This window comes from Eumetopias jubatus, unplaced genomic scaffold (genome assembly GCF_037043125.1).
Source record: "Eumetopias jubatus isolate StellerSeaLion01/CBP00866 unplaced genomic scaffold, mEumJub1_p1.0 scaffold_1, whole genome shotgun sequence".
NCBI classification, from domain to species: Eukaryota; Metazoa; Chordata; class Mammalia; order Carnivora; family Otariidae; genus Eumetopias; species Eumetopias jubatus.
This window is the reverse complement of record NW_028274807.1, coordinates 106,090,379-106,116,486: the sequence shown is the minus strand read 5'-3', so window position 1 is coordinate 106,116,486 and position 26,108 is coordinate 106,090,379. Positions and strand designations below refer to the sequence as shown.

At 42.4% G+C, this 26,108-nt stretch overlaps 1 protein-coding gene across 5 annotated transcripts in view; it reads left to right on the top strand.

The window, feature by feature from the left end:
• KCNAB1 (potassium voltage-gated channel subfamily A regulatory beta subunit 1) overlaps window positions 1-26,108 on the top strand; it is a 393,964-nt gene that overhangs the window by 265,224 nt on the left and 102,632 nt on the right. For all 5 annotated transcript variants that reach the window (XM_028103061.2, XM_028103058.2, XM_028103059.2 and 2 more), the window contains exon 2: window positions 15,700-15,743. In XM_028103061.2, coding sequence (XP_027958862.1) covers window positions 15,700-15,743 — 44 coding nt within the window. The remainder of the gene's footprint in view (window positions 1-15,699; window positions 15,744-26,108) is intronic.

The following is a 26,108-nucleotide window of genomic DNA, read 5'->3' as shown; positions in this document are numbered from 1 at the left end:
AGGCAGCAAGGGGCCGTGGAAGAGCACACAGCTCAGCAGCCGACAGAATTTGGCCCCAGCTCAGCTGCGCTACACCTGTGGGACCTCGGCTCCTTGTTTAACCTCGCTCAACCTCCGCTTCCTCATGGGTGAAGCAGGCACAAGAATGTCTACCTGGAGAGACTACATGCCTTTATATGCTTGAATTACGTATACAAGCACCTAGAATGATGATGTTGGCATGTGATAGGTGCTCTATAGGTATTTGCTATTATTAAGAAGCTGAGCTCAGGTATGGGGAACATAACTAAAGTGTGTTTTGGTTTACCTCGTAAGTGAAAAATGAAATATAATTACTGCGCTTTTCCATTTTAAAAGTCAAAGACATGCGTATAGATATCAAATATCCAAGAGGATTCACAGTGGATTCAAAGCTTTACTCTATTGTCTGACGACACTGAATTGTCAAGCAATTAGGCTTAATTGGAGTTTTCACTAAAATCACCACCTATTCAACTACCACGGCTCTTACTTTCCATCATGATTGCCCTTCTTGTCATACAATGGCGATTCTAAAGTTGGAAATTGACGTCTTAGGGATCCCATCAAAGAACCACCGGATCCCCCGTGACTTTGCCATCGATATCGGCACTATCCTCTGAACCCCTGTTCTCTAAATCTTGCTTAGAACCAGGTAAGTCAGTCGACTTGAATGAAGTACTGCTATTGAGTTTAACCAACTGAAATTAATTATTTTAATTTCCTAAGATGCCTTAATTCACGAAAGCAGAAGTTCAAGTTATTTCACAGGGTTCCATAGCTGCCATCCAGTGATTAATTTAAAATGCCTGAAGTCAATTTTTAGACATTATTTGCATTAGTAAAACTTTAGCCAAGCCCAAGGAAAGGTAGTTTTGATTCCATTTTCAAGAGGATGTCAATAAGATTTTTGTCTTAGGGTCCTAAAGAATATATTCTGATCCCTTACAGTTTCATGAGAAGGGGTTGGTCTTCTCTCCCTTCCTCCCCTTCATGGGTCTGTAAAAAAGAGCTTCCCCTGGCACAGAGAGCACTTCTCATGGTGGTAGGGGGTGGTCTCCGAGTCACCCCAAGAACCTCAGTTTCCTGTCAGAGCCACTTCATGGCCCTCACTCCCAAATGAGAGGCAGTTTCCCTGCTTTGGAGACATAACAAACGAAGATATCAAGAAGAATAAAAAGACCAACATAGAGGTTGAAGAATGAAGATAAACTGAAATCAGAACACAAGCCTGACTAATTATTAGCCATTTATAACAGGACTCAAAGTAAAGTCGTGCGTGGGCCAAGTGCATTCACTTTCCACAGCCAACAGGCCAATTCCTCATCTGTTATTCTTCTGAAGAGAAAGAGCATTCATTAACCTCAAAGCCGATAACCAACTCTTGATGCATCCTAGCAGCTCCTGAGTAAACATTTGCTGAATTAGAAAATAAAAAAGCAAGCAAACACACAAAAACTGATGTTTTGGCATCGTGAGGATGTTTACAGATAAAATGAAATTAAATGATACAGGGATGTTGGCTTCCAGGGGTCCTCCGTTTTCTCCTGTTTTTGTTTCATTTCCGGGTCTACCGTTCACTCACCACATTTCTCATTAGTCAACCCTAGCTTCAAAATTACTCTTACCCCCATGAGAAACAAATTTGCTGACTAGAGTTCAGGGTTTGTACACAGTTTCTTTTATTCTTAGCCTTATGGTATCCAGTCAAAAGACTCCAAAGTTATTGAAGTCAGGTTTTTTTGTTCCCAGAGGTATGGTGGTATATGGTTTGTCATTCTTTTGTAACACAGTTAGATTCATTTTTCACAGTGTGCCGTGTCCTCTTGGGTTCCTCCGACATCCTGGTAGATTTTTTTTTTTAATTTGCATAGAGTAAAATTCACTTTTTGTGTTTTCACAGTTGTATGGGTTTTGATAAGTGCGGTCATGCCACCACAGTACCATACTGAACAATTCCATAACGCCCCAAATTTCCTCAGACCGCCTCTTTGCAGTCAACCTCTCCACCTGCCTCCAACCCCTAGTAATTACTCATCTGCTTTCTGTCCTTATACTCTATTCCAGAATGTTACATAAATATATTCTATTTATGTAACATGTTATACATGTTATATAACATTGGAAGCCTATGCTTCTATTTATGTAACATTGGAAGCTTAGGGAAGCTTAGCTTCTTTCACGGAGCAAAATGCACTTAGAATGCATTCATATTATTGTATGAATCATGAATCAATAGTTCATTTCTTTTTATTGCTGAGTAATATTCCACTGTGTGAATGTACCCTGATTTGTTTATCCATTCATCGCTTGACAAGCATCTGGGTGGCTTCCAGTTTTGGGTGATTATGAATAAAGCTGCTATGAACATTCGTTGATAGCTGTTTGAACCTAAATTTTCAGTTCACCTGGGTAAATACTCCGCAGTTTGTTATGGGTATGTTTAACTCTGTAAGAAACTCTCAAGATGTTTTCTAAAGAGGGCTATTTCATTTTGCATTTCCACCAGCAGTACATCCACCAGCAGTACTTGGCATTGTGTTTGTTTTCATTTTGTTTTTATCTTATCTATTCTAATAAGTGTGTAGTGGTATCTCATTATGGTTTTAATTTGTATTTCTCCAATGTCTAATGATGTTGAGCATTTTTCATGTGCTTATTTGCTATCCAAATATCTTCTTTGATGAAGTGTCTGTTCAGGACTTGGGCCATCTTTTGGTGGGTTTTTCCAGAGATTTTCTTGCAATCTGCAGTTCATCTTTTCATTCTCCTAATGGTTTCTTTCACAGAGCAAGAGTTTTAAATTTTTATGAAGCCCAATTTTTCAATTTTTTAATGGATTCTCCTTTTGGTACTACATCTAAAAACCTTTGCCAAAACTAAAGTCTCATAGGTTTTCTCATTTTTTTTCCCTAAAAGTTGTAGTTTTAAGTTTTACATTTAGCTATATGATCCATTTTAATTTTTGTACAAGGTGTGAGTTTTGTATCATTGTTCATTTTCTTATATATAGACAATTTTTCCAGCACGATTTCTTGCAAAGACTATCCTTTCTTCATTGAATTGTCTTTGTAGCTTTGTCAAAAATCAGTTGACTATACTTAGGTGGGGCTATTTCTGGCCTGTTTATTCCGCTCCACTTACTGTCTATTCTGTTCCATTTATATGTGCTTCCTTCCTTTTAGCAAGACCACACCACTTTGATCACCATAGCTTTATGTTAAATCTTGAAATCAGGTAGTGTGAGTCATTCCAACTTTGCTCTTTTCATTTTTTTAAAGATTTTTTATTTATTTATTTGATGGGGGTGGAGAGAGAGAGAAAGAGAGAGCATGAGCCAGGTGAAGGGCAGAGGGAGAAGCAGACTCCCTGCTGAGCAGGGAGCCCAATGTGGGGCCCAATTCCAGGACCCTGGGATCATGACCTGAGCCAAAGGCAGACACTTAACTGACTGAGCCGCCCAGGCGCCCCCCACTTTGTTCTTTTTAAATTGTTTTGCATATTCTAGTTTCTCCACCTTTGCTATATATATTTGAGAATCACCTTGATATCTATGAAACATATTGCTAGGATTTGAATTGGGCTTATATTTACCTCAGACATCAAATTGACAGGAATTGACGTCTTAACAGTATTGTCTTGCAATCCACCAACATGGTATATCTCTCCATTTAGTTAGGTCCTCTTTCATTTCTTCAGTGTTTTGTCATTTTTAGCATATAGATACTGTCCATGTTTTAATAGTTGTGTAAATAAGTATTTCATTTTTAGGCTGCTGTTGTAAATAGTGTTGCTTTTTTAAAAATTTCAAATTCCAATTGTTCATTGCTAGGGATACACTTGACTTTTATTCATTGAGCTGATATCCTGCAAACTTGCTAAATTCACTTATTAGTTCTAGGAGGCTTTTGGTAAATTCCTTGGGATTCTTCTCCAGAGACAAACATGTTGTCTGTGACATTGAATAGGACAACTGAATCTTAATAGTCACTCTAAACACAAAACAATTAGGTCTAAAATAATATCTAACTCTGGAAGTTCACATCAGGGAGGTAAAAAAGGCTTCTCAGCCTTAGTCATTTGAACATTCATTTAGTCAATGAAATATTTATTTGTGCCTCATGGTGCAAAGTGTTATGAGGAAGTGAAACATAAATCAGCCTTGGATCCTACCAAGTACTTAGTAACTAAGGAAAGGTAATAAGACATGAACAATAGTTACTGCATACAAATAAGAAGGTGATAAGGGTGGTCAAAGAGCGGGAGAGAATCTAGAGGCAGAAGGGCAGGTAGGAAGCCATTAGGTATAAGGATCTGACCTGGTAGTGGCTATGGAGTAGTTAGGATGGAGGTGGTTTAAAATGCCGGGCTGACTGGAAGAAAGAGTAAGATTAAGACTGAACACAGAAGTAGACCTTGGGGCACCTGGGTGGCTTAGATGATTAACCATCTGCCTTCAGCTCAGGTCATGATTCCAGGGTCCTGGGATTGAGCCCCGCATCGGGCTCCCTGCTCAGCCGGGAACCTGCTTCTCCCTCTCCTTCTACTGCTTCCCCTGCTTGCGCTCTCTCTCTGTGTCAAATAAATAAATAAATAAATAAATAAATAAATAAATAAATAAATAAATCTTAAAAAAAAAAAAAAAGAAGAAGTAGACCTTGATCATGACTCCCTGTTTAGCCCCAGCTCCAGGCTCTGCGACTGTAAATACCAGAGGACAGGACTTGGCCCTCCCATTGCAACAGTGACCACAGGTTAGCTGGAGGGGGAGGTGGAGGGGGAGAAGAGGAAAGGTATGGGTGGGGATAGAATGCATCCTGCCAAGCAAGTTCCTAACCACCAGCCTCGCGTGACATTAGAAGAAGCAGTCCTAACACCTGCACTGGTTAAAAGAAGAGTGAAAGCCCTCACTATTGACTGTGTCCCTCCATTCTGGGAGGGCATATGGAAGAGGGAACCTGTATGAGGTGAAACAAGAGACCCAGGACCAGACCTCGAATTCAAGCCCGTGTCTATGGGATAACAGCTTGCACTTTGAGAGCATTTACCATGTGCCAAGCACTGCCTTAAATGCTTTAATCCTCACAACAACCCTCTGAGGTAGTTGCTATTCTTATCACCAGGAACAGATGGGGCACGGAGAGATTCCGTAACTTTCCCCAGGTCTCAGTGATAGGAAGGTGGGAGAGGCACTTCTGCTCCGTATTGTACCCCGCCACCGCACTATGCTGGCCAGTGTTTCCCAGTCAACCAGCGCGCCTCCCTAGCCAACAGGAGTGAAGCGAACACATGACGACGCGTTCTTCCACCAGCACAAGCAATGGCATCAGAACCCCCACCGTGAGCAGCCCTCAGTGCCTGCTCTGCACCCAGCCTAGTGCTGGCTGCTGGAAGTAACAAATGCATTAGACACAGTCCCTGCCCTCATAGAGCTCAGTCTGGAAGGAGAAACAACCTTGTACAGAATGAATATAATATACACTGTGATATATTGCATCACCCCGACAGCAGATGGAGAAGACGCGAGCACACAGAGAAAACAGGCATTAATTTTCCACTCCTCTGTCAAGGAAAGTGAAAGGCAAACTCCTGCATTGTGGCTGAAAGCATTTACTTTTGATTAGGTGCATATCTAAACATCAGCATGCCCCTTGAGGAGTCAGGTTCATGCTTCAGTCTCCATCATGTCGCTGACTGCTTTCTCTTGAGAAAGCCATAAATGCACCCACAGTAAAGGGAATTGCAAAGATGTGGAGCTATGCAGCTCCCACCTCAGATGCTTTTTTGTTTCATTTTGTCTTTGAAAGCTGCATAGCTCATTACAGTGGAAACCAATCATAGCTCTCCTCACAAAGTGGATGCCAGGGATAGCTTTACCTTTGCTTCGTCTCATGGAATTTCTTTGAAAATAAATCACCACTGGGTGAAGAAAACTGAAACATTTCGATTTTCTCTTCTTAGCTTTGAAAATGGCAAGAATGTGTATGATATTTTCCTAAGAAAGTATGACTATTCTGTCATGAGGAGAGATGTGATCCCGGATGAAATTTGGAAGGGGCAAAGTGTGTTCTCCCCTTTGGGGGTTCTGCTTCCTTCATCAAGCTTCCTTCCTCCCCCTCTCATTCCCCCTCCCATCTCTCTTGTTATTTAGTGCTTCATTTCTTGATTGTTCCTTTAGATTTCTCCAAAGTGATGTGGCAAAAAGGTTTGAATCTTTTTCACACTAAGGTGTAAATGACTGGCAATAATTTATAGCCAGGCCTTTTAAACTGGGGCAGCAGAGAGTGCCGAGGGGCACCCAGTAAAGCCATGGGACCAACATGGCACATCTCTGAGACAAAAGACCATCTTGAAGATTTAGGAAGAAACATCATTGTATATTACAATAAGCACAAATGCATAAAATGGAATATGAAATGGTAGAATGAATGAATCACAGTAAAGTGAATTATTATACAAGAAATATTGTGCATGAGACAAACCACTTCTTGCTAAGACCCCAGAGCCCCAAGGCTGGCAAATCCTCTCCTCTCTCTGCTTCCCCAGCGGGTCAGCACAGCAGTCTCCACCTCCGCAGGTGGGTGGGTGAAGCATGTAATGAAAGACCTCAGAGTCAAGGATTTATATCCAAGCAGAGATAACACAAGCAGTGGGCCTGAATTTGGAAGTAAATCCAGTAAGAGCCTAAGAAATATTTTTTAACTTACTAAAATTAAACAAATAAATAGAGATTCTAAAACATCAACACTTTCCACAACATTACACACATTTGAAATAGGAGCAGTGGGGTTTGGCATATTTAATTTTGCTTTCAAATGTTTTTCAGGAATGTCTTCACTCCCAGTTTGAAAGAGATGCTTGCAAACTCATTACTTTGTGGCAGATGGATGCTCAAAGGCATTTTTAACAACCTTTATCTTTTATCTGCATCCAAGATTCTTGACGCAGAGACCCCTCCAGCAGTCCAATGAAGCCTACAGACTCCTCAGAAGAAGAACTTTTAAGTGCATAAACTAAAATACACAGGATTCTAATTAAATTGAAATACAATTCAAAATATCTAAAATCCAAATTTGTAGCCTAGTAAAACATGCATTTCCTTACTAATATATTAACCAGCTCTAAAGACAGATCAAATCCCACAATTTCCAAGGATGATGACTGTAAATGGTGAATGCAAATCATTTTTTGAGCTCTCTGAAACAACTGTGGTATGACATAAATGTGCCTGTAATTTCTAATGGGGGCAAAGTCACAGGTCACGTGAGTACTTGTACTTCTGTGGTTTGTTGCCTACGTTCATAATTGCAAGAGATGCTCAGTTTCAGTAAGAAGTTAGTGAAAAAGAGAAATGTATTTTTTCCATTCCAAGTCCATGAACCTCCAAATTATATGCCCTTGAGATAAAGGTTCTAGATTCTTCTGATTTGAAACTCTGAGTTCTTGATTTCCAGCTATTTGGATGTCTTGGGTCCTTGAGACAATAAAAGCAGAGTAACTTTCAGTTAAGCAGTAACTAGACCTATGCGAGCATTTCTTAATCCCACCCCGCCCCCCCAGCAGTTCAGAACACCTAAGTTTGTATAGCCCCGTCCACACGACCTTCTGTCCCATCTCCATTTCCCCGCTCCTGGGGATCCCTGAAGAACCGTTGGAAATTCCTCAGATTCACAGGACTTCTCCAAACTGCCTTTGCTGACAAAGTGCCACCTTCTCCTTTGTCTCCCTTATCTGTCTTTATCCCCTGCTTCCCATTTTCCGAATGATTCTCGCAAAATGACTCACGATTTGCATATAAGAGATTTAGGATGGTTGCCATGTCTGAGCACAATGTCTAAGCACAAAGAGGTTCATAAGGTTGGGGAAGTGGGTCTTGCCAGTCACAGAGGTGGCCTCCTACCAGCTTCAGCAGCAGAACCAGGACCCCACCAGAGTCCGTGTTTGAGGCACCACTTCTCCTAGGAAATCAGGGCAGAAAGCACCTGGCATTTTTTGAACACTGAAACATGCTGGGACTAGCACTGCAACTCTATTTTCTCACTTAGTCACCAAAAATAAAAAAGTAGTAGACTATTAATATCTGCACACATGACAGGGGAAAGAGGCTTAAAAAGGCTAAGTAACCTGCAAAAGGTCACGGACAGACAGCCAGCACCGTTCTGCGCCTCCCGGGGGGTGGGGTGGGGCTGCCAGCCAGACTCCCACCCCTAGGGCCACTGAAATGACTGCTGCGGGCTAGCAACTGTCCCCTTGGGGCTGGACAGGAAAGGGCATTCCTCGGTCCTCCAGGGACTGGATCTCTCTCTCTGCAGCCTTCCGCACTGTGGGCCACTCCTGCCCTACTGAAACTGGCTCCACCTTGGGCTCCTACACCCACACTTTGCCTTTCTACATCTCCGCCACTCTTCCTCCCTTGTCTCCTTTGTCCGCGCACTTCCTCTCTGCCACCTAGAATGATGGAGCTTCTCAAGGCTGGACCTTGGCCGTCTTCTCTGACCACTCTCTCCCTTGGCAGCTGGCCCCAGCCCTTGGCACCTGTTAACTTCCATATCCAGAACACCCTCTCCCTATTTGGAGCTCCAGGCAACAAGCTTGGATATCTTGTGCATATATCTCTTTGCCCAAATGCCCAAAGGTGAGTCAAACCCCTCTATTTCTTGAATGAACCCTACTTCAGTGAAAAGCACCCTTCTTCACCTAGCTGCCCAAGTCAGAAATCCAAGCATGGCCCATTACTTCTCTTTCACCCTCATATTCAATCAAACACCGGGTCCCCTAGATTTTTGCCTGCTAAGAATATCTGGAATCGTCCCCAATTCTCCTATCTCTGCCGAATCGGAATTCAACGTACCATCATTTTGCATCAGGTTAACAAAGTAGCCTCTTAGTTCCTCTTCTTGCCTTCCTTTAACCCCTCTCCTGTGTTTAAGTTTTTCAGTGGTTTTCCGCAACTCCTTCATATTCAGACCAAAATCTGTAACATAATCTAACCTGCCAGACCCTGTTAGATCTTCCTCCTGTGACCCCCAGCAGCCACCTGGAGTCACTCTGCACTCTACTCTTCTCCTGCCCTCTACTTTTAGTTCTTCAGTGACCTTTGCTTCCTCCAGCCTCTGAGCATTTGCCCATGTTGTTCACTCTGCTTAGAATGTGAATCCCTAGACTTTTCTTTAAGTTACTTTCTAGTCCTCCTTTGGATCTCAGGTTAAATGCTGCTTCCCTAGAAAAGCTCTTCCTAACCTTCCAGATCAGGTCAGCTTCTCCAACATCCCAATTTTATACTGAGGACATAGTGTTCTTTTATTTAGCATTACAACCAAATAATTAACTTATTATTTAATATCTGTTTCCCCTTCTGTTATGGAAGCTCCATGAGAACGGCACCTATTTGCTCCTCAGCCCATCCCCACCCCTAATACAAGGCTTGGTGTATAGTTAAAACTTGGTATATCACTGTTGAACTAATTAAGTAATTATAGGGGTCTCTTTTTGCCATACTTCTCTAGACTTTTTCTAGAATCTATAGGTCAGCAGGTGATTTTGTATATTCAGTGAAAATAAGAATCTAACTGAAATTTACAACTGACAAATGACCTAACGGGCTAAATCAAAGAATCTGATGAATCCCATTCTACTTTGTTGCTACTTAAGTGAAAGTAAGAATGAAACAAAGTTCATTGTACTACTTGTCAATGTCTGTTATCAAAATGCATGGCTATATCATTTTTGTGCCTGGTGGTTTCCAAATGAGTCCTTATTCGCTTGTCAAGAGTGATGAATGGTGCCCTCCTAAGAAAGTGTTATTGCCATTCGTAGTCCCCTTCATGGCTGTCAAAGTGTGTGTTCTTATGCAACCATCAAAACTAGCTGACTGACAGATGAACATGCCTTTGGCTCTGGATTTTTCAAAGAAGGTTAAATATACATTTCTTTAAAAAAAAAAAAATCCAGGGTGCCAGGGTGTCTCAGTAGGTTGAACGTCTGCCTTCAGCTCAGGTCATGATCTCGGAGTGCTGGGATTGAGCCCCACATCAGGCTCCCTGCTCAGTGGGGAGCCTGCTTCTCTCTCTCCCTCTGCTGCTCCTCCTGCTTGTGCTCTCTCTCTTTCACTCTCGCTCTATCTCAAATAAATAAATAAAATCTTAAAAAAAAAAATCCATACCCCAGGTTTGACTAGTAACTTCCGGGTGAGGCACCACAGAACAGCAGAGGATGATTTAGAGGGATCAGTAAGACCGTTCCAACAGATGAGACAGCAGGCGACAAAATGACCTGAGCACATGAAAACAGGTCAAACTGAACTCACGTGATTTTAGTCATGCCCCTTGTCCCAGGCAGTATGCTGCTTTCTTGGTCAAGTGCAAGGTGCGTGTTTCAGCTAGCTACTCCTCTTTTCTGAGCAGTTTACAACTGTGAATAATGTCTAAGACACACCTATTCAGGAGCAAACAATTTAAGACAAGACATTTGGGCTGCTGATTTCTGCTTTTAGCATCTGTGATTTGTAAAGGAACCTCACAGTGGCTTGTGATACTGGGCCTGATGCTTGATTTCAGTTCTCAACATTATTGCCTTAAAATCAAAAGGAGCCTGATGGATCCTTCACAAAATGACCCTAGAAATTCTATTGAATGCCTCTGTCATAGAACTAGCCATTGGCCTAAAATAAATTCTGCCATGTATTCATGGAAGGGACGATCCTGCCCACAGGGGGAAAAAAGAGAGAGAGAGATGCAACCTTGGTGTTCTCGAGAAGCTATATCTCTTTTCCAGATAACTCTTCACTGAAGCTTTGATTTAAGATTCAGGGTTTCCAAAATTTGACTGACAAAGCTAAGTGTCCTGTGCCCCCATATTGATGTCATTCATTTCTAATATTAGCATCAGAGCAGCCCGGGTTCACCTGGGAAAGAGGAGCTTTTATTTTGAGTTGAACAGGAGCAGATACTAAAAATGAACACAGTGAGACTTCCTTCTGGCATATCTGACACAGATAAAATAGGTAAACCAGTGCAATGAGACTATTTTGAATCAAAAGGGAGAGGAATTAAATCTAATTAGAAATTTGATGTGCTTACAGAATTTTTATGTAGCCTCAATTGTGTGAATGCTGAGGAATTAAGAAACAAAATGAAATTCTAGAAAGTTGTTTTGTTGTACACAGTCATGCAAGATCATGAAGTAGTCATGAAAATTCCATACATGGGATGGAGAAGGTTCCAAGGCATCTGTTATAGCTTAACATGATGTGTGAACTCGGCCATTATTTGGTGTTATAAACACACAAACAAGCTTTTGATGATATAGTTTGTACTCACTAGATCAAATATATCCAGTATTTGGACTTCTGTTATCTATCTATCTATCTATCTACCTATCTATCTATCTGTTATCCAGTGGACCTTAAATGGATCAGAATAGCTGGACCATTGTCACATCTCCATTTAGTGTTGTGTAGACATGGACAGAGGCAGAAGGATGCAGATGCACCATGGGTAATCACAGAAATTGTGTTGGAATTCTATAACCTGAGCTGGAGGGAGCTAGTTCCTCCCACCCTTCTACATCTGCAGAGTGAGAAGCACCATCATGTGTTGAGAATGTCTTACATGGTAGGAGTCTCACAGAGACTCACCCCTGGACAAAGTAAAGGCAGTGGACTTGACCAGATGTGGCTCATGACAGAAAATGCCTCCCACTGTAAAAACAACAGAGGGGCGCCTGGGTGGCTCAGTCAGCTAAGGGTCTGCCTTCAGCTCAGGTCATGATCCCGGGATCCTGGGATCAAGTCCCGCATCAGGATCCCTGCTCAGTGGGAAGCCTGCTTCTCCCTCTGCTTGCCACTTCCCCTGCTTGTGCTCTCTCTCTCTCTTTTAAAGATTTTATTTATTTATTTGAGAGAAAGAGAATGAGAGAGAGAGAGAGAGACAGAGAGCACATGGGGGGGGAAGGATCAGAGGGAGAAGCAGACTCCCCGCTGAGCAGGGAGCCCGGTGCGGGACTCGATCCTGGGACTCCAGGATCATGACCTGAGCTGAAGGCAGTCGCTTAACCAACTGAGCCACCCAGACTCACCCCCTTCCCTCATCTGACAAATAAATAAATAAAATTTTACAAAAAACCAAAAAACAAAATAACCAGCTGAGCTTGGTAACCATTCCCTCTACAGGGTGAAGATATTTAGAGAGAGTTAAAATAAAAATACCAAGGCTCAAGGAAGGATCTATCATCCCTGTATCAATATTTGTCTGTAATGGAACTTTTCAATAGTGCAAAATCTTCAGGCTTTCATTCCAGAAAAGCTGGCCTGAGTGTTTAAACATCAGGGGCAAGAAAATGGGCCACATTTAGTACTTGCTACTTTGCAGTTTGTTTTTGCTGACAATTCTCAACTTTTTCAAGTTTGGTCTTCCAAACCCCATCATTATCTTCCTGAGTCACTGTTATAAGGAAAATAGGGCAGGTCTCCCTACCTTGGTGTTGGGACTTTGCTTGCTAAGTACCCAGCAACATAACCTTGCCCTATTTGAGTTTGTTAGAAAAATGTCTTGTTCTGCATAGTTTTCTGCACTCGCTGTTCTCAAAATCAGGGAAAGATTAAAATTACATGAAAATCCTTACTGAGATATTTTTTTCCCCATGAGACTTACATAGTGACACAAATACAGGTCTGAGATAGCCCCTTCATATTTTCCCCAAAGACTTCCAGGGGAGGACACGCTCCACTGTATTGTAATTACATGGTTGCTTTTCTGTGACCCTCAGACCCCTGGGTGGCTCAGTCCGTCAAACATCTGCCTTGGGCTCAGGTCATGATCCCAGGGTCCTGGGATGAAGCCCCGTATCAGGCTCCCTGCTCAGCAGGAAGCCTGCTTCTCCCTCTCCCTCTGCCTGCCGCTCCCCCTGCTTGTGCTCTCTCTGTCAAATAAATAAAATCTTAAAAAAAGAAAAGAAAAGAAAAGGTAGAGGATAGAAAACTTCTTGGAGGTAGAGAACCATAATGGGTTCCCTTCTGTATCTCCATGACCTGCACGTTGCTGGAACGTGGTAGCCTCTCAGTAAGTCTTTACTGATGCATCAATATTGAATATCTCTACCTGGAAGACTGTTATTCACCTATATATGGCTGACCCTTGAACAACATGAGGGTCAGGGGCACAGACCCCCTATGCAATTGAAAATCCATGTATAACTTTTGATTCTCCGAAAACTTAACTACTAATAGCCTATTGTTGGTTGGAAGCCTTACTGATAACATAGTCAGCACATATTTTGTACATTATATGCATTACATACTGTATCCTTACAATAAAGCAAGCTAAAGAAAATGTTAAAATCATAAGGAAGAGAAAATACATTTACAGTACTATATTTAAAAAATCCATGTATAGTGGACCCATGCAGTTCAAATCTGTGTTGTTCAAGGATGAATGGTACTTATTTTTTTTATTTTTTATATTTTACTTTTTTAATATTTATTTTATATTTATGTAATATTTACTTTGTTTTTGTTTTGGTGTAGTCTTTTTTTCTTCTCCCTACTATATAGCTTTCGTTCTAGATTCCTGACCTTTAAAATCAGTAGACTTTTACACTAAAAGAGAAATCTTTGGATTTTATATCCTGTGGTTTTCTGAGAAACCACTAAAAGAATAATTTCTTGTGCAAATGATTTTCGTGGGAGAAGTCCAGTTATTTTTCTCCTCTTTAGTAGTTCAAAATATTTTTCACACATTCCTTTATGCAATAGTTTCCTTCCAGGTGGACTTAACCCACTCCAAATGGGAAAATGTAGCACTAGGTCTGTGAGAGGGGGAGCAGAGTCAGAAAGCACCCAAATAATTATGCTTTGCATTTGTCTGCTGTGTGACACCTTAGCATACATTATCATGTTCCAGTCCCACAGACGTGATGTTAGATGAATGGCCCAGGCGTGTACAATAGCTTATCTCACTAGTGAAGAAATTGAATCCCAGAGGAAGGAAGGGATTTCTCCAAGCTTACCTGGCTAATTTCAACAATAGGTCAGCAACCTGCATCTTTCACCTGTTTGCAATGTGATGCACTTTGGACGATGCTATGAAACTCAATGTGTTGCTTCGGTGGCATTTTATAGGCAAGAATAATAAACAGAGGGAAGAAACAGATGCAAAAATGAGAGCACAATAGTTACTACCTCTAAAGATGCCAGACTGTGGAAGCATCGAGAAAGCTCCTGGAAGAACTGAGCTGTGTGGCAGTTGGAAAAGTTGGTGCTGTTTCACTTGGGGTAGAGGCCGGGGACGGGAAATTGTGTTCTCATAAGAGCATCTGATCAGAGAGTAAAGGATGCACTTTTCTACCATGTTTCGATTATTTAAGCTTCACCTCCTCACATTAGACCCACAAAATTCTAGGGGGCCTTCTCTCTCTGAGAATTTGATCTCTTCTCAGACAGCTTTGAGGCAGATGGCAGGAAGATGGGGTGGGGGTGGGTCCCCACGGAATACCTTACAATGTATACTAGAGCACCAAGTTCTCTATTTAAAGAGTGGAAATATATTTCCTCTTCTTGATAAGCTTTTAGGGGTGAAAAGCAAAGGGACTGATGAGGGAAAAAGTTATTTCAAAAGGACTATCTGACCTTCTGGTAGCAATTTTATGTAGCCTTTTATAAAAAATAATCTGGTGGTCCCCTACTTCTAATGGTATGACTTAAGGTCTTTTGACTTTGTGATGGTGGGGAAGCCATGTGCATTCAGTAGAAGCCATACTTCAAACTTTGAATTTGGATCTTTTCCCAGGCTAGCAATGTATGGTAGGATACTCTCTCATGATGCTGGGCAGGAGGCCATGGCTCCCAGGCAGCCCCGCAATCAGGAGGGTAAACAGCCAATACACTTAACAACCATTCTAGACCCATTCAACCATTCTTTTTTTTTTCTTTACTTTCAGTATAGTAGTCAATAAATTACGTGAGATATTCAACACCTTATTATAAAATAGAATTTGTGTTAGATGATTTTGCCCAATTGTAGGTTAATATAAGTGTTCTGAGCATGTTTAAAGTAGGCTAGGCTAAGCTATGATATTCGGTGGTTAGATGAATTAAATGCATTTTCAACTTACGAAAATGGGTTTCTCAGGACATAACCCTATTGTAAGTCAAGGGATATCTATAATATAGTTTAAACAGCCTAAAGGATCATTTTGAATTTATTCTTATAATAATCCCCAACCATCCATAATAATATTCTGTTTTAGAACTCAGTTTGTTAGTTACTCAGCCAACAAATATTGATTAAGGATCCACTGTGTGTCAGGCTCTGTGGATGAATAATAAATGAATAAGGAATGACTGGTTGAATAAGATACAGATTTTGCCCTCAAGGAACTCCCATTCTAGAAAGAGAAAGAAAATAAATTTGTAAACAAATTAGTAAAGATTATTCAGGGCTGAAAAGCTGCATTTCGGGGGGGACATTTTCATCTTGTGCTGAGCCTGAGCACATTTGGAGCTTCCTAGAGCCCAAATGGAGAAGAAAGACTCTTCCCAAGACCACAGACATGCCCCTGCAGCTCTGCCTCTACCCCGACTCTAGTCAAGAACAATGTCAAAAGTGAGAGAAGTTTCTCATATTTAAATGTGTATAGTTTCACCTGAGAAAGTCATGACCATATGCTGCTTTATTTTTATTCTAGGAATCTTGGAAAATCAGGACTCAGAGTTTCTTGCTTGGGTCTTGGTAAGTACCAGGGGTATCACGTGGGGTGGATTGGGAGGTGGGAGATTGGGGAGAACACCAAGGGAGTGACTGGGGTCAGGTCGAGACCCAGTCTCAGGTGAGGAGGGGCTTCCTGGCCAGCATTGGCCCACTTCTCCTTCTGAGCCTTTCCTGCTTAACACAGCCCTCTCCCTCTCTACGCCCAAAGAGCCACTGTGCTCATGATGCCTTATGGGGCCCATCAAGCAGAAATAAATCTAATATTAAAGCACACCTTAGAGGAAGAAATTTATGTGTTACTCATGTAGCAAATGCGAAGAACCTCGTTGTATGTATGTGTATGTTTGTGTATGCATGTGTATGCTTACCTTACCTGCAGCTTCATCTCAATTTTTTTTCTATCCTGATTTTCCCTTTGCCTAATTTACTCACGAATTTTTCTATACTGTTGTGTATTTTATGTACTTTTTATGTACTTGTATAATGTACCTTAAATACTCTTGGGACAAAGTGATGTGTGTATATATATATATATATATATATATATATATATATATATATATATATATATATATACACACACACACACACACACATATAAATTATATAGAAAGAAATATATATATTTCCTCCCAGAAAATGTAAATATTTAAGGAAGACTAAGTTGAGATGGCAATGGTAACTGCATGAGGATGAGTCTGAAACGGTGAAATCTGAGTGGGAGACTTGGGGAGGTGTAAGGCTTCTGGGTTTCCCCCATGGGAAAAAGCCCTGGTGTTTGGGCCCTTCAACACCATGAGAGCTATTCCTGTAACCTGAGAGAGTCTAGACCATGATGGTAGCTGAGACATGATGAGAAGTGGTCAGATTATGGCTCTGGTTTGGAGATAGAGCCTGGCAGGTTCTCTGATTCTGTGTGGAATGGAGGGCAAAAGTGAAGAGGCAAAGATGACTGGGGGGTTGTTGCTTGAAGAGCAGAAATGATGGAGTTGTCAGTAAATGAGATGTGGAAGAATGAAGAAGGAGAGCTTTAGGAAGGGGGAGATGAGGAGATTGATTTTTGGATGTATTAAGTTTCAGATACCTGTTAGATATCCAAGCAAAAAGGTCAAATAGGTAAATGGATATATGAATCTCGACTTCAGAAGAGAGATGTGGGTGAGGTGCACGAGGACTTGAAAGCCCTCAACATGTAGATGCTCTTTAAGCCACAAGACTGGATGAGAGCACTATGGGAGTGAGTAGAGATAAAACATGGGAGCACATGGTCTGAGACCTGAGAAGTCCAACATTAAGAAATCAAGAAAATAAGCAAGAGCCAATAAAGAAAACTGAAAAGAAGCAGTCAGTGTGGTTGGCCGAGAAACAGGAGAACATGGAGGCCTGGAATCTAGGTGAAGAAAATATTTATAGGAGGACGAAGTGACCAACCCTATTAAATGTGGCTCATAGGTCAAGCAAGATGAGGGTCAAGAATTGATCATGTAGCAGGAGGGAGGTCATTGATGACTTTGAAAAGATAATTTTTGGGGGGTAGAGAGCTCATGCATGATTAGAGTGGGTTCAAGAGAGCATACTGGGTTCAAGAGAATAGCTGGCGGCTACTCTTTTGATGACCATTTCTATAAAAGGAAGCAGAGAATGGAGGGGCAGCTGGATAGGTGGACACAGTCAGAGACGGTGCTTTTACACACGGAAGAAATGACAGCATATCTATATGCTGATGAGGAAGTCCTTTTGAGGAGGAAAAAAAAATGATGTAGGAGAAGACAAAAAAATACCTAGAATGATTTCTCAAGGACACAAGAAAAGAGTAACATGAAAGCAGGCTGAATACATAGGCTCTGAGGCTGGTAGGTGGGTTGACTGGGTGGTGGTATCTCATAGAAGTTCTCTTCTATTGCTTCTATATTCTCAGTGGAAATCAGAAGCAAGGTCATCAGCTGTTAGTGAGGATGGGAAGGAGGTGTTGAAAGTTGGATGAGAAAGAGGATATCCAGGACAGCAGAAGGGTAAATAGACCGAGGGATGCGTCAGAATGGTCAGACAGCATTATGCATCTGCTTGAGATTCATGCTAATAAATTTAAAGTGAGACCATCTCCATGGTTGGGTGTTTTTCCTGCAGCCATGTTCAGCTGTGCAGATGGGGTTTTTCAAGGGCATATGATGGAAAAGAGAAGCCAAGAAGCTGAGAGTTTAGGGAAAGGGGTGATTATAATGGTGGGCCTCAGAGTTTAAACTGAGCAAAGAGAAAAATGAGCACTAGAGCCAGGAAAACGATCCATGAGTAAAATGAGGTGGAGGGACAGTGGAAAATGGGTAGGATTGATGAATCATGCAAACAGAGGGACCAAAGGATTGTTGGAATAAGAGCAGTAGAGACAGTAAGATTAAAGGATAGAAAGTGGTAGTTAGAAAGGGGAATGCTTGAAATTGAGGTTTTGGGCATTGGGTGTTGGGTAGTGACAAGTCTAAGGTGTGTCCATTGGCAGAGGGTGGCTGAGGTTGTGTTGAAGACAAGATCAGTTGAGAGGTGGAGGTCAAGAAACTGAGAGATAAAGTACAGGGAAGGATTATCCTCGGGGTCACTGAAATCACTAAAAAGTATAACAAAACTAATATTGAGGGGGTGCCTTGGGGTGGCTTAGTCAGTTAAGTGGCCGACTCTTGATTTCAGCTCAGGTCATGATCTCAGGGTCCTGGGATCCAGCCCATCTCAGGCTCTGCGCTCAGTGGGGAGTCCGCTTCTCCCTCTCCCTCTCCCCCTCCCCCAGTTCGTGCACACACTCTCTCTCATATAAATAAAATCTTTAAAAAAAAAGAAAAACTAATATTGAAGAGAGAGACAGTGAGCCAGAGTTAAAATTTTCCAAGCATGAGAATTACTAGGGGTGGTTAAGTGATTGTAACTTGGGGGCCTATTGATGTGGGATTCAGAGTGGTGGGCAGACACTGGGGAGGGCTGGGAGGAGGATTTCTTGGCTCCTATTGAATGAAATTGTGGAGACCAGGGAAGGGACAGTAGTAAATGAATTAAAGGCAGTAGCAACTAATTGTGCCACCTTTCACTGTATTTCAAAGATGTTGAAGGCTATTGATGCCTGAGTTTTTCTGACTCTCCTGAACGATGATTTGGGAGGTGAGGGTGGTCTTTGTTCACCATAAATCTAAGGGAATGGGACATTTGCTTAATTGATGGCTCTGATCTTGTTACCATTTACTTATATTTGAAAGACTCTGGAGGTTCATTATCAGAGATAGCCTGACCTTCGTTTTTTTGAGAATGTGCTTTATGGTAAACAATTATTCACTATTTATTATTGAAAGAAATTACCTATAAATATAAATTAAGAAATAGACTAGGGGCACCTGAGTGGTGCAGTAGGTTAAGCATCTGACTCTTGGTTTCAGCTCAGGTCCATGATCTCAGGGTCGTGAGATGGAGCCCTCATTGGGCTCTGCACTCAGCACAGAGTCTGTTTGAGATTCTCTCTGCCCCTCCTGCTTGTGCCCTCTCTTTCTCTCTAAAATAAATAAATCTTTAAAATTTTTTTAAAAAAATAATCTAAGAAAATATAAATTAGGAAATATAGTGAAAAATCATAGATCAACTATCTCATAGTATCTATGGCAGAAAAATAATTTAGTCAAATGTACATAGAAAACTCAAGCAAAAGCCCTTAAAACTAAAAAAAAAATCAGGTGTCTATTAAGTCCCACATGTAAATGAGTCTCCAGAGGGAGGACTGCAGTTTTTTAAAAACCCAGTGTGTGTGTGTGTGTGTGTGTGTGTGTGCGCGCGCCCGCGCGTGCACTCTGTAGGTATTTTGGTGAACTTTCAAACAAAACTTTGATTCAAGGGTAGCAAGTCCTGATTTGAGCTTCACATTTTTCTGAGAGCCTGAACACTTGTGATAAGACATTGTGTGAAAAATAGGGGGAAACAAAGAAATTCATGGGGTTGACTGACTTCATTCAAAACAGGTAACAAGGCTTGGTTGGCTTGGTTGAATAAGCATTTTTTGAGAACTTTTCTGAGCTGCCTCTGTTAGCCAGAGGAGATGAAAAACATCATGGAAAGGAATAATGCACCAGCCTTAGACTATCTGTCAGGCTCTGCAGACCCCAGCTACCAAATCCGGGTGGAGCCGGGTTTACTGCTTCAGGCTTAGATTGTCAGCTCAGTTATAGCCCTTGTTCAACTAAGGCTTTGGAAATTAAGTATTAAATGTACTAAGCAGGGCACCTGGGTGACTCAGTCAGGTAAGCATCTGCCTTCTGCTCAGGTCGTGATCTTGGGGTCCTGGGATTGAGCCCTGCATTGGGCTCCCTGCTCAGTAGGGAGTCTGCTTCTCCCTCTCTCTGCCCTGCTCATGCTCTCTCTCTCAAATAAATAAATAAAATCTTAAAAAAAAAATAAATGTACCAAGCAATCACACCATTACAGATGTCTTTTACTGAAATACTCGAAAGGTCATAATTAAAGCTAACAATCCTGATGTTCTGCTCTACCAGATAAGGACAGACTGGGACCTTCTTGACTTGCTAAGCTTCCTTTTGGTAACTAAGAGCATGTGTACATGGGAACAGAAAGGTTAAATAACTTGAGGATACACTGAAGATACCTCTGAAGGAACATGGCTCTGCCAACTAGCAAAATGGCAGGCGGGTGGGTGGGAGATTAAGTGCCCACTGCTACCAAGCCCCAAAGTCAAAGAAACTTATGGGAAAAAAGTAAATCCACCAAAGAGTGACTGAAAATCATCTACTGGGATACGGGATCATCTTCTGAGACAGAAAGAGTAGTGTTCATTTATTCATTTGTTCATTCATTCATTCGTTCATTCTCGGCAAACATTTAGGAAGCGAGGCCTTTTGCTGGTACAGGGGATACCAAGATGAAAGCAGCAAGGATTCTGCTCTCAGATGGTTCCCATAGTAGTAGGAGTTCAGCATGTGGAAACAAACACTACATTTAGCATACCATAATGGAGAAAACAAGGTGAACCAAGTGTGAGGACAGTCTCCTGAAGAACTTGGGACAACTTCACAGGGAATGTGCTGCTTGAGTTGAGACTTGAAGTCATCAAATGGAGAGAGGGTGAAGGATTCCAGATAGAGGGAGCAGCGTGAGCCTGGGAGCCTGCATGGAGCAGGAGGTGCTTGGGGAAACTCTAGGGTATGTGTAGAATATTGCGAACACAAGGTGTTCGTGAACCTCAAGGAATACGTCTGGAAGGAAAGCCGGACCTGATCATGAGAGCCCTTGTTTGACTTGCTAAGGCATTTAGCTTGCATCCTCTAGGTCGCTGGTGTTCCTCCAAGTCCTGAGGTCCCCAGGTCCCAGGGGAGCACTCAGGGGTGAAGCTCAGGGCTTATCCACCTCACCCTGCCCTCTTCCTTCTATCACCACAGCTTCTATCAAAGGAGCTCCACTTTTCCTAACATAAATGTAAATATAAAAATTTTAAATGGAAATTTTGATGTAAAATTTTTAGAGTAAATTTTTTTTTAATTTTTTAAAGATTTTATTTATTTATTTGAGAAAGAGAATGAGATAGAGAGAGAGCATGAGAGGGGGGAGGGTCGGAGGGAGAAGCAGACTCCCTGCTGAGCAGGGAGCCCAATGTGGGACTCAATCCCGGGACTCCAGGATCATGACCTGAGCCGAAGGCAGTCGCCCAACCAACTGAGCCACCCAGGTGCCCTAGAGTAAATTTTTTCAATATAAATATATTTTTAATATAATATGTAATAAATGACTTTGTCTTTCAGAGCAGTTTTAGGTTCACTGCGAAATTAAGCAGAAATGGATAGATCGTTCCCTTACCCCACATACACACAGCTTCCGCAACAACCGACATCCCACACCCAAGTGACACATTTGTTACAGTCCTACCCTGACACATCATTATCACCCAAACTATAGTTTAGATTAGGTGTATGTGTATCTCCTGGTGTCGTATGTTCTGTGGGTTTAGACAAATGTGTAATCACGTGTAGTCATCATTATAGAATCACACAGATAATCTCCTTACCCTGAAAGTCCTCTGTGCTCTGCCTATTTATCTCTCCCTCCCCCTATCTCCTGGGAACCACTGATTCTTTTACTATCTCCATAGTGTTGTGAGTTCCAGAATTTCATATAGTGTAGAAATCACAGAGTATGTAGCCTTGTCAGATTGGCTTCTTTCACTTAACAATATGTGTTTAAGGTTCCCCTATATCTTTTCACAGCTTAATAGTTGATTTCTTTTTAGTGCTTCTTATTCCATTTTGAAGGGATGGATAAAAGCATCCTTCTGCCAAAAAATAAAAATAAAAATAAAAACAAAAAAGTTTTTAAAAACACCATTCTACCTCGTGAAAAGCCATTTCAACACTTGGATCAGGAGCAGGACATCATCAAATGTAGTAGACTTGTTTCTGACAGCTATATGAAGAAGGCTAGATTGAGGGAAGGGGTTGAAACTGGAGACGGAGATGAATTAGGAGTCAGACGATGAAGAGGTAGTGCAGGAGGCATTAAAGATCTACAGGAAGGAGGTGATTATTTAGAAGGAAGAACAAACAGGGCTTGGCAACCTGGGGATACAGAAGGAGAAGTCTCCCTGAGCAGAGGAGGATGCCTGGGTTCCTGGATGGGGCATCAGGGTGGACGAGCTAACATCTCAGAAGGACGAAATGCAGGAGGAACAGTAAGGGGAAGGAGGGCTCAAAGAAGCAGGAGCATCGTGGGGGCGATGACCAGAGAGCCCGTCAACTTCTGGCTTCAGAGATCTAGCAGGCATGGGGAGCACTGGAGAGGGCTCTTGGCTAGAAATAGAGACCCAGGAACTTCTAGCAATGGCAAACCCATGCTTACCATTGAGGTCACATGCAAATACAGAGGACTGAACTATTTGGGCAGGTTTAGGGCACCTGCCTGGTAGAGTGTGCCAGGCTGTATGCTCCCTGGGAGTAGAAACCACCTTTTTTAATCTACACCCCTGTTGTACCTTTAGCAGAACACGCTGTCCTGCAAGTAGTAGTAGGCACCCAAAAATATTGGTTGATTGAATGACAGGCTAGATGGATCAATGGCTAAGGAATGGCCGAAAGCACATAGAGTCCTAGCGAAGATCCAGCTGAAGTTAGAAATCATGAAACGCTGGGGTCCAGCCAGCCCAGTTCTTTGTTTTTTTTCCCAGCAGCATATCAGTGCAGACACAGGGAAGGCCAAATGGAGGCGGGACATGGGGAGTTGGGAGAGGACACAGAAAGAGGTCCAACATCACGGATTGTCCCCAGAGAGGGTTAGGGACAAGGACGTCCACTGCATACACTGTGACTCAGAGTCCAGGCTGAAGTGGGGCTCGGAGCAGTATCCGCAGGGCTCTCCCTCCTGCAGTTAGGAGGGCTATCTGCCCACACTGAGTTAGCCCACAAGGTCTCACGTTAGCAGCAGGAGGCCTGCCTGATTCGTGCCATGGGAGGTGACACACCACGGTGGGCAGCTTCCCCTACAGGTGTTTGAAAGAGGCTGACTTCACCCTGCACTGTTCACTCTGGTAGCGTTCTCGCTAATGTGGGTGGGTGGTCCTCATTCAATCAGTTGAAGGCTGGAATAGTACAAAAAGGCTGACCCTCTCTGAGTAAGAGAGAAGTCCTTCTGCCTCACTGCCTTGAGCTGGAACATCAGAATTATTTTACTTTTAGATTTGAACAGAAATATCCTTTTTTTCCTCTGCTCTTGTCTTCTGGCTTTTGGACTACAGCTTAAACCTTGGGTTTTTCTAGTTTTCAAGCCTTCAGACTTGGACTGAATCTACACATCAGTTCTCTTGGTCTCCAGCTTACAGATGGCAGATCTTGGGACTTCTCAGCCTTTGCAATGATGTGAGCCGATTCCTTATAATAAATCTCTTTCTATATATATAAGTACCTATGTGTACATTTTTATATATAATAAGTCTATAAATATAGATTTTATATTCTATTTTAAAATATGTATTATAATTAAATATAAAATGTATAAATATTTACATATAAAAAGATATATAATAAGGAATTTTATTTAAAAATTATAAGATTCTGTTTCTCCCGAAAACCCAAAGTAATAAAAGCATTTCCTAGTTTTTTAAAACATCACAGAAGGGGCTGTGAAGAGGTAGTGCAGGAGGCATTAAAGGTGCATGTGGCAAGCCGAGCAGCTAGATATTTCTAGGAAGTGACACACGATATAGGGGGAGAGGGGAACCCAGATGAACGGATGTGTGGTCACGTGCTCATTTTTCAGCAGATCACATACTGAAGCTCATATAGAATGCCATCATCCCAAAGGAGGTCTGGGCTCTTCTCTGGCCAGGAAGGGCATTTTATACAGTTGCTACCAGACAGGGTTTGGTCTGGATTTGAGCAGGGAAAAGAAGAAACACCCCATGCCTCCAGGGCCTTGTTTTACATAAGCCTCGAGGCTGTAACTCCTGGGCAGTGCAAACTGCCTTTCCTGTCATCCTGGGCTGCCTTCTTTAGGCAGCCCATTCACACTTCATTCTTGAAGGAATGAAGTCCTAGAGTAAAATATTTAACACCTTGGAGAGCCTACACTAAGTCTCTCAAGAGGTGTTTCTTCTCAGCTCTGGCAGCACAAATAATCTTTGAAAAAATAAAAATAAAAATACAGGTAACCAGGGTCCATCCAGACCTCTTGAGTGAGAAGCTCTCAAGGCCCACTCCAAATGCAGGTGTTTTTAAAAGGCTGCCCTGATGATTCTAAGGTGGTGACAGGGTTAGAAACCATTGCCCCAACCAGGTGGAAAGAGATGGATGCTTGTATGAACAGGTGCTGGTGAGCCAGCATCTAGGATCCCCTTCTGCTAGCCCCTGGAGCTGGCCTGACGCATCTCCACCTAAAGGCAGGCTCTCAGAGGAAAATCTGCCTAGCTGAGGACTGGCCTCGGGGCTTCTCTGGACTGGAAAGCTCCTGGGGCAAGCAGATTGAGCTCACTTTCCCTTCCATTCAGCACCTGCCACCTGGGCCTATCTTGCCTTATGCCCTTCCCTAATCAAGGGAAGCTTCCAAAGCAAAAGCAATGAGTCGTAAGAATAAACCATGTGAGCTTCTTTTTTAATGTGTTGCTTATGTGCAGAATGTACTCCTGGCTCGTCTCCCTCTGCCTTAGAGATGCTCTCACTGAACTAAATATTTTGACACTAGGAGAACATGACATTAAATATTTAACTTGGATGATATTATTTTTGTGACACCCTTCGTGAGTCTCATTCTTATTGCCAAGGCCAATGTAAACTAGCCCCTTCGCCTATCATTCTAACAACATGACAATAAGTATTTATAAAGTGCCTCTAAGACACTTGAGAAACCATTTAAAAAGTACAATGTCTTCCCTTAGAGAGTTTACAGATTTTGCTGTATAATAGAGTGAATTATCTTAAGACCAAAATACCCACAAAATTTAAATACTGCATGAATATTAAACATAGAACAAGAGGATTTTAGGCTTGTCACTTTTCCTGGGACGTCTACCTTGAATAATTGCCATGGTGCATATACATTAAAACTGAACAAGCATTTGTATTTTTATAAGATTGTTTTAAAATACTGCTTCCTCATTTCCTACTTTCATGAATTAAATCCTTCGGAGTTGCTGACGACCTGGCTGCACCCTGAATTGCCAGTGACTGCTGGCCATGTGCCTTTGCCTTCCCTCCTGGAGTGTATTAGGAGCTAAGATACAGCCAGCCTGGGAGGGCAGCCGCCTGATGTTCCACACGTTGTCAGACCCGGGGCCAGGGGAGAGCTGGGGAAGAGAATGCAGAGGGGTCTCTAACACCCCCGTGCACACACCCCTCATCTCCCTCAGTGCAGCTGTAAAAGGATGAGTAGCCCTCACCTGCTACCCGTGATCCAAAAAAATGAAGCCAGGTAGCAGGGGAGAGAAAGCCCTCCAGAGACCCAGATGTGGGCAATTAGATGGAACAGATCACTCATATATACACATGGTCTCACACTTAGGAGAGGGGGATTTAGTCCTTGCAGTCACCACCCCCTATACAAATGAGAAAAATAGAGGCAGGAAGAGGGGAAAGGTCTTGTCCAAGACCAGTGGTAAAGACAGCAGAGCCCGCATCTCCTGCCTCTGGCCCTCCACCAACCGCCTGATTCCCTCTGCCTCATCGGCCTCTAGCCTCCAAGTGCCCACAGCCTCTTCCCAGCCTCAGCTTCCTCCTGGAGAACCAGGCATGGAAGGTTGCTTCTACCTCTCACAGTCATGATATGGGCAGTGATCAAGTTCAGCATGACTCCAGGGTGGCACCTGGGTGAAAATGCCTTCACTCTACTTTAGAACCAGAAAATGTGGGAGGCTGAACGGCTCCCTGGAAT